Source organism: Cynara cardunculus, assembly GCF_001531365.2.
Source record: "Cynara cardunculus var. scolymus isolate 2C chromosome LG 16, CcrdV1, whole genome shotgun sequence".
NCBI classification, from domain to species: Eukaryota; Viridiplantae; Streptophyta; class Magnoliopsida; order Asterales; family Asteraceae; genus Cynara; species Cynara cardunculus.
In genome coordinates, this window is record NC_037543.1 from 18,512,923 (window position 1) to 18,522,084 (window position 9,162).

At 37.2% G+C, this 9,162-nt stretch overlaps 1 protein-coding gene across 3 annotated transcripts in view; it reads left to right on the forward strand.

The window, feature by feature from the left end:
* Nucleotides 1–9,162, forward strand: part of LOC112529236 (E3 ubiquitin-protein ligase RNF25) — a 10,981-nt gene continuing 1,819 nt past the window's right edge. The window contains exons 1-7 of one of the 3 annotated variants that reach the window (XM_025140407.1): nucleotides 1–193; nucleotides 2,624–2,662; nucleotides 4,150–4,287; nucleotides 4,688–4,827; nucleotides 4,931–5,037; nucleotides 7,096–7,208; nucleotides 8,575–8,968. In XM_025140407.1, the coding sequence (XP_024996175.1) occupies nucleotides 56–193; nucleotides 2,624–2,662; nucleotides 4,150–4,287; nucleotides 4,688–4,827; nucleotides 4,931–5,037; nucleotides 7,096–7,208; nucleotides 8,575–8,952 (1,053 nt within the window). In that variant the 5' untranslated portion in view covers nucleotides 1–55 and the 3' untranslated portion in view covers nucleotides 8,953–8,968. Of the gene's footprint in view, nucleotides 194–2,623; nucleotides 2,663–4,149; nucleotides 4,288–4,687; nucleotides 4,828–4,930; nucleotides 5,038–7,095; nucleotides 7,209–8,574; nucleotides 8,981–9,162 lie in introns of those variants that run through there. The other 2 variants (XM_025140406.1, XM_025140409.1) reach the window with 2 other exon arrangements.

Here is a 9,162-nt window from a genome sequence, read left to right on the forward strand (position 1 = left end):
GGGGGAGGCCTGAATGTTTTTTTGGGGGTGAAAATCCCAACAAAATCAGTCGATAATGGCAGAAGAGGAGGTATTGATCGAAGTCGAAGCTGCTGAATCCGTTTATGGTGACGATTGCATCGTTCTTGAAAAATACCCTCCTCATCTCCATCTTCTAATCAAGCCTCGAACTGCTGAAGTTTCCTCTCAACAGGTTTCCTTTTAAGATCTCCGAACTTCCTTCCATCTACTTGTTTATATAGTCGATTCATCATTCAAAGAAGCTGTAATTTTTGTTCTCATATGGGAAAAGCTATTGCACAAGGTCGTAATTACCTGCTGAATTTGCCTTTTGTTTTTCTTTCGGAAGAATTGATATTTATTTACATAGTGGGTGGTGTTAATTTTGTTTAAACTGTTGTAATAATGGTTGCATATATTATTGCTTATTGATTTGTGTGATGATTTTGTGTAACTTAGATTGAAGACCAGGAGTTATGATCTGTATTTTGTTGTATTAGGAAAAATCTCTGCTGAATGAATATTGCTCAAAGCCCTTAGGGTTAGTAAATGAATGAGGCACATGAAGAGGGTGTGAATGACAATAACGAACTGTGGATGAGTATAGGTTGGCAGCTGTTTGAGTTGGGTGAGATATATGGAATTGGGTTTCATTAGCTATTTAGCTTGTTCGAATTTTGATTATTAGATACTTCAGTGCTGATTTGACGCGCCTCTGTTGTTTCGAGTAAGCTTGAAAGTTATACAAGTTTAATTGAGTGGTTGGCTAGAGGCAACTCGTCAAGTACCCTTTACTTGAAGTTTTGCAATGGAGTAAATATTTATATACGGAAGATACTCATGCACACTCTTCACCTTTGGTGAGGTTTTGAACTCTTGACTTCGTGGGAAGTTGGGCTCGACCATAACCAAGGTTTTAAAACGCGGAATCGGGCCTCGAGGCGTTTTCCCTCAACGAAGCAAGATGTAAGCCTCTCCGAGGCGTAAGCCCTGAGGCGGAAATATACATTACACACAAATATATATACATTTATATTCAATATCTATATCTATATCTATAATATAAAATTACTAAGGGTGCTGGTTCAGTGCTTTTGACAGAGTAAAGAGTGAAAACCCGAGATAGGCTGAGAGGGTGTGGAAAAATTGGTTGCTTGGAGGAAGAAGAAGGTCAAACCACACTTTTTGATTGAGAGAAGAAAGTACTAGCTTTTTGGGTTTTAAAATATTAAAAGTACACATTGGGGACTTCGGGCTTTAACTTTTAGTTTTTTAAAATTAAAAAAAAGACACTTATACTATAAAAGTACTACAACTGCTATAAAGCTTATACAAAAACCTAAAAAAACATTACTAAAGCAGATCATCTGAGGCGTACGCCTTGACACTGCCTCACGTCTCTTGCCTCATTGAACCGCCTCACTGAACCAAGGCGTAAGCCTCGTCCAGGGTTCAAGAGGTTCCGCCTCAGGTGCGGTTTCGGGCCTCCTCGCCTTGAGGCGCGCCTTAAGGCGGTATGCCTCAAACGATTATTAAAACCATGACCACAACCCAGGTACCGTTGGGCCAATCACCTTTGGTGGAGAGAGGAATGTTACAGGAGTTATAGTTGAGAGTACCTGAAGTTGGTTAGTTGAAGTCCCACGGAGTTGGTTAGAGACTTGCAATAGTTGAAGGGCTATTGATAGTTCTGTTTGGTCATTGTAAGAGGTATAAATAACTCTTTTGTAATGTTGTATTCATTCAAGAAACAAGAAAACCCAAATCTCATTCCCTCTCTATCCCTAACCTATGTTCTCCTCCTCTCCCTTATTCTTCTATCGGCATCATCTTCTGAATTATTTCTCTAAGCCAATTAGCTTATTGTTGCATTGGTATTAGAGCTCCTTCTTGAGCAATGTCGATTGATTTCCAGAATCGGCACCTGCAGGAGTAGTCATGGAAGAGCACATCAAATCCTTGGAGCAAAGAACACAAAAGTTTCAAATAGCTATTTATACCTCTTACAATGACGGAAAAGAACATCAACAACTGCTCAACAACTACGTGAGATTTCAATTTAACCAACTTCAACTGCTTTCGACTAACTCCTGTAACAACCTTTGCTTGTGAGTTGTGTCCAACTGTTTCTTTCTTAATTACGACAATGCTGGCCTTTGATGGTGAATTTGTGATTAGATTGCTGATGTATGTTGGTTGATAGCAGATAGTTGGTAATTGCATCATTGGATATGTCTTGATTCCAAAGATGTACATTTTTTTTCTTCATTTTCTTGAGTTACATGAGGTTTATCCAAATGGAACTTCAATGCTATCCAAATTAAAGACAAATAGACAACCATGACCCATAATTAACAAATCGTAACAAGCTTCAATTAAACATAGCAAAAACCTTAAAATTACATTTTTCATGTTGCTTGGGTTCTCAGAAGTTGTTTGTCTTCTCTGAAGAGTGTTTCTTACCACCTTCCAATGAATTGCATGTTCGGATAGATGGGTTTTCTTTGGTTGTTATCTTTTAACATTCAGTTAAGATTATGTGACATCTTATACATGAATGTATTAATCAATCTGTCTCGACAGTGATAAAATCTCAAGTATTCATGTTTTTTTATGTTTGCAGTTTGTGGAAGCAGTTATAGGGATACAAGCAAATTCCAAGGTATTTAAGGCATCTATACATGGTGATGCTATTTGCAACTATGAGATGAAAATGTCAAGATAGTGCTTAATTGTTTGTCTTATGAACACCAAATTAGATGATCATAAGATGTTTGAAACGTGATACCTTATAAGTTATAACTTAAATCACACGTGTTGTACGTTTTATGCATGTAATCGCTTTTTTCCTTTACTTTACCATATCTCCTGCAAGTGGAACATGTGACAATGAACTCTTAATTCCTAATTCAGTAAATTGGGAAAAATACTTGTTTGGCCAATCAGTCATGTAATATCGAATAAAATGATTTTTGGTTATTTTGGTACTAAACTTATTTATCTGGTTGCTATACCTCTTGCCAATCTTTCCATGTGCGCCTATCCTTGTCGAAAAGAGAACAAGAGAGCGGTGGTAGAAGAGCTTGGTTCAGCCTCCTCAGCTTATCCTATCACCTAATCTGTCTAAGGAGCGAGAGCATGGGAAACCTCTCAGATTGAACTAGGCCTTCTGAAGCATACCACTCTGTGTCCAATATATAGTCCTACTTTCCGCACAATATTCATTTGGCCCTTGAACCATCGAGTCATATTTTTTTGCTGACTTTAGTACTAAACTTGCTTATTTGGTTGTTTTACCTCTTGTTTTGATCAATAGTCCTTATTCTCCCCCAAAACTAACATTGCTGACATGTTTGCTTCTAACAAGCCTCAGTAGTTGTGTCCTTTAGGTTAAACTGGTCAACATGCATCATTTTCAGAAGTTAAGGCTCTGGAATACTAAGGTCCTGTTTGGTTTCCGGAATTTGACAGGATTTGGAATTGAATTCCATTCCAATCCTATGTTTGGTTCGAAGGAGTGCTTGGATTTGAAATCCTGGGATTCATTGAGATCCCTCAAACATGGGATTTGGAACTCTCAAGGGGTAGTTGGTATTTTGTGAGATTCCATAGGATTTGTTTGTAGTAATGGTTTAAAATATGTTAAAAACACTCTTTTTGGAATAATCAATTAACAAAAAGGTAATTTATAATTTTTATTAATTATTTATAAAGAATGGAATTCAATTCCATTTCAATTCCTACAAACCAAACATACCAAAGATTTCAAATCCTTCCAATTCGAAATCCTTCCGATTCCAAATCCTTCAACGCAATCCAAATCCCTCAAAAAGAACATTCTGTCAAACCAAACACCGCTTAAAAGAAGTAGAAACTGGATTTTGTATATGTTGAGCTGCAAGGAAAAATGTCTGGTTAATACCGATTCTTTAAGCAAAAATGTGATGTATGTTGGATTCTACTATTGCATGTAGTTGAGCATATACTTCTTGCCTTTTACATGAATTATTGTATGTATTACAATGTATCTTTCTTTTGTTTGAATTACATGTAGACACTATCAGTTTTAGATTATAACGTTTGGATTGGTCTAAATTTGTAAAATTGTACAAGAGTTGTTACAATAACCGGTATCTGTTTTTACTGCAGTATCCGGATGAACCACCAGCCATTGTGATTATAGATTCCAAGGGTCTTGATGACCAAAGACAAAAACATCTTATAACCAGTGTCCATAACAAGGCTTGTGAACTCTCTTCAAACTCAATGCTTATTGCTCTTTGCGAGGTATTTTGATAACTCTTGGGGTGCGTTTAATATGTTTACAAGACTGAACAGGACTGAATGGGATGGGCAAGAGTGAGGTAGGCTGGTGAAACTGTATAACATGGGTAGTTTAGTAGTTTACCAATCTTGTCCCATCTCCCTTATTTTTGTTCAACCTATTTTGGCGGGACGAAAAAAATGAACTTCTGTCCCACTCGGTCATGTATTGTTCCAGTCTAGTGTCACACTAAAATTGGGACAGCAAGTTCTTGTTCTGTTTCGTCTTGTCCTGTGTATCAAACGCACCCAAACAACCAAAATAGTTGTAATTTGTCTTTGTGAACTTACTGAAGCATATCCGGTCATCTTCTGCGACGTTACAGCACTTCTCGAAATATTGATCTACTCAAAATTTTACTAGGAAGCAATGGAGAAGCTCACTAGCATGAATCACCCTGATGGAGATTGTCCGTTGTGTTTATCTCCTTTGGTTGAAGAGGGTGCGTCCGATAATGCTTCACCATTTATGAAATTAATGTCGTGTTTCCATTGTTTCCATTGGTAAATCTCTTGCTTCAAGTCTTGTGAAAGAATTTGTGTCCGTTCTTATGTGTTGGTTGTGAATTATATCTTTTTTTTTAATTCATCGTTGACACCAATGCAGTGCATGCATTATAAGGTGGTGGAATTGGCTCCAGACCCATAAAGAAGTCGATCATGCTAGTTCATCTGGTCCAACTGCACATCCACAACAGATTAAAACTCAGCCAGGTGATATCATCAATTCAACTATTCAAGAAGTCTTTATCTCTTTGCACATGTGGAAGATCTCCACTTAATTTTAGAAGCAACATGTAGGGTGCATTTGGTATTTAGGACATGACGAAACAAGACAAAACAAGACAAAACAAAAATTTGTTGTCCCATGTTTCGTGCGACATTTAGACCGAGACAGGACATGACTGAGGCCCTGTTTGTTAGCAACTTAATGAGCTTAATAGGACCTACAGCTTATTCGGTCAACTAGACATTGTAGTGGCTTAATGATATAACTAGTAGCTTATTCAGTAAGTTCCTAGGGGGAGCTTTATGCAGAAAGCCACGTTTTTTCCAAACCTGCCCCTCCTAATTAAAAAACATGCCCCTCCATCTATGAAAAAACCCTTGCAAACAAAAACCTTCCAATCTATACAGACAGACTAATCTAAACAGACCAACTTTATTTATTCAGGACTTGATGAAAAACCAACCAAATAGCCCCCGAGTGAAACAAAGAATTAGGTGGAACAAAAATCCAGGGAGATGGGACAAGATTGGTAAATTACTAAACTACCCATGGCAAAGTAAAACCCTAAAACATTGCCCACCTACCTCACTCTCGTCCGTCTAGTCATGTTCAGTCCCGTCGCGTACCAAACACATACAGAAGTTGAAACTGTACTATGGAATTATTTATTTGGCCAGTAGCTCATGTTCGGATCATGTTTTGCCTAATGATCCTACTTCCCAACCAATATATAGGAGTGGCTTAACCTGTTAAAATAATGCATGATAATACTCATTAAGAAAGAATGTGCAACTAACAGTTCTGTTAATGCTCATTAAGGACAAATGGGTCATGAACAAGTGTGGAAAAGGTGATTAGAACATGAGGTACAAATACGAACACCAAATAAGTGAATAAAGCCAAACCAAACCAAACCAAACCAAACCAAACCAAAACAAACGAGCCTAGTATATCCCACCCAAAGGTGGGGGTATGATATAAGCAAATCTGGCTACTATCGGAGAGAGTGGATACCAAATAACTGAATCTAGTAGTAAATTGTCTAGAAGTATTGTATTTAACTGTACAAGGGCCGTGAGAATATTGTTTTCTAGACCATAGCAAAACTTTACCCATGTGTAATAACAAAGATAAATTGATTTATTTTGCTCCACAAGAATTCTCTATCTTGTCATTAACGGAAGTATATAAATATTTAACTAATGATTAAACATTTTCATTGAACAATGTGGCAAGTCGAACATTATATTTATTTTTGGATGGAAGAAGTGAAAGTCAAAGCTAGAGGCACAGGGTCAGTGCCATCCGACGTGGCTGACTGTAGTTAAGAAAGATAATTGCATGTAGTTTGATATAAAGTCATACATGACCATTTGATTAAAGATTTGGTGTAGCCAATCCTTGTTGCTGGAGAAAGATTTCGTTGAGTTGAGTTGTTATTCCGTAAACCTTAAAACATGAACCCTAAACCCTAAACCGTGACTCTTGTACTCTTTAAGTTTAGTCATTCTCTTGGGTTTCTTGATGCTTCTTTTCCTCGGGCATTTAAACCATTCTTTATACCATTTGACAAATATGATAAAAGCAAAAACTTGTCATCCAAAATCGCTTGCGTGGTTGTGTATCCATTGACATACAAGGTTAAGGTTTAAAAGGAAGCTAATGTTTGTAGTATCGGAACTTAGCGCTATCTATACTATACTATACTATAATGCATTTAGTAAAAACTCTTAAAACAACTCATTAAGCATTACGTACTACTTATTAATGCATAATCTCTTGAAATTCAAGTTCACAATTTATCAGTGCATATGTACAACTTCTTAAACCTCCAAATTAACTAATGAACACATAACACATTCAAATACGGGTCAAGCTTGAATACTATTCATGAGGCAGAATACTCCATTAATTTCGGATTTTTTTTTAATGAGGAATTGCATTAGTTTTTCATTCTCGGTTTACAATAGAACTTTAAATCCCACTGCATTGCATGGGTACAAAACTAGTTCTTGTTAATAGCTTGCACGTTCATTGAACAGGCATGCATAAAAACATGGAAGATGGCATCGGATTTTGCCCAGTATGCCGTAAGGTGTTCCATGCCAAGGACATCGAACATGTGCTCGACTTGGTGGGGGCATATTCTCAGTTGGTACGTCAGAATTTACTTTTTTTAATTATAATTTATTTATTATTAGCAGAATCACTGCTATTATAATCTTGAATTTTGTCAAAATTTCATTACTTTGGTGTTTACCTAGCATAATTATACCGTCTATGATGTGGATATCATCTCGTTTTCTTTTGCACTTCTAAGCATATACTTGTACTTTTGTTAGGTTGATAAGCAAACTGAGTGATTGACTTTTCAAACCAGCATACTCGTTTTCTTGTTGTTAGCTAACAATTGCCAAATGATAAATAACACAATAGTTTTTCACATTGAGCGGTTTTGGACAAGTTATTTCTTTCCCCCCCGGGGGGGGGGGGGGGGTGTTCAGCTCATCTTGCACTCACCTCTACTAATGCATGGGGCCTGAGGATATCAGCGAGGAAAATCCCGATTGGCCCCGAGGACGCTCAAACTGTTGACTTATGGGGAGGATCCTCAAGGCCTAGCCTTTGCCGGTTTAAATGTAAAAAGACCATCTTGGTACTTCTTTGTTCAAAAACGCTCATTCTTGAAAGGTTTAGTGCTCTTTTTATATTTTAACTAGAACGAGATTTGTTTGCAATGAAAAAACCAAGCATGATGGTGAAGAAAGTCAAACATAACATAGTATCCGTGAAAACCCGTCCAAAGACAACCTTATTTGATGGGTATATATGATCTTGTCTTACTCCGTCTCTTGCCAATTGGTTGAGTTGAAAAAGAGACCTAATATAGTATCGGATCATGCTTATTCATTGCTTATTCACATGTGCATTTATGATCTTGGGATAACATAACAATTGGCTTAGAGTTAGACCTAGACGCTTGTTGGGCAAACTTTCTTTTTTGCACACTTTTTGCAAGCTTGGGTGGGGTCTTCATGTGTAAACAACCGCTCTACCATCCAAGGTAGTGGACATGTCTTTATACATCCCACATTCCCACCCCATTTGTTACCAGCTTAATGAGACTCACAAGTCACGAGTTATTTGGTCAGCTATATAGACTGTTTGGCATTGGCTTAATGATACATAAAGTGGCTTATTTGGTTATAGCTTCTAGGGGGATTTATGCAGAAAGCCAAGTTTTTTCTAATCATGTCCCTTCCAATTAAAAAACATGCTCCTTCCATCTATGAGAAAACCCTCCCAATCTATATAGACATTAATCCGTACAGTCAGCTTTATACATACACATCGACTTAATGAAAAACCAACCGAACAACCCCTGAGAAATACTGAGCTTGTTTGGTTTTTAGCCTGTATACCTAAATAGTTCCAACTTATCCTTTTTCCCTATGTTTTGATAGAAGAAAGCTGGAGAATTATGAATATAAGCGTTTGTATCATACATTTGACTTTTTCAGAATCTTGACAACACCGAAGGTATAGAAAACGAAATGCTTCTTCGCTTGGATTCAGAAAACACAAGGCGGCAGAAGTTCGAGGCCATCCTGAAGCTACAGCAGGAGAACAATGGCTTGATTGAACCAAAAAAGACCGAAGTTTTAATGCCCGGTATGTTTCTTCCCCGTCCCACCACCACCATTGCCGCCAATGCCACTAGCTCAGACAAAGAATCCGCCACCGGAGAACAGGCAAGCGAATCTAAAACAAACGCTGGTGTTTCGTCGAATAGCAGTAACCATAGAAGGTCAGGGCCAAGGAGCAGGTACAGAGGAAGGAATTCAAGAACTCAAGTTGATAGACGGTGGATTGTTAAAGAGAATGGAAATGCCAAGTAAAAACGTTTCTATTTTATTTCGGGGAGTGCTAATGACACCCCCTTAGTAGGGGGTGTTGATTGCTTGGAATTTGTGCCAATCACTTTTTGTCATAAATATCAAATCAATTAATTATATATTTATATTTTATTAATTTTGTTTTATTTTATATATTTACATTAAAAATATATATATTATTTTATTATTTTTATGTTACTTTATTATTTTATA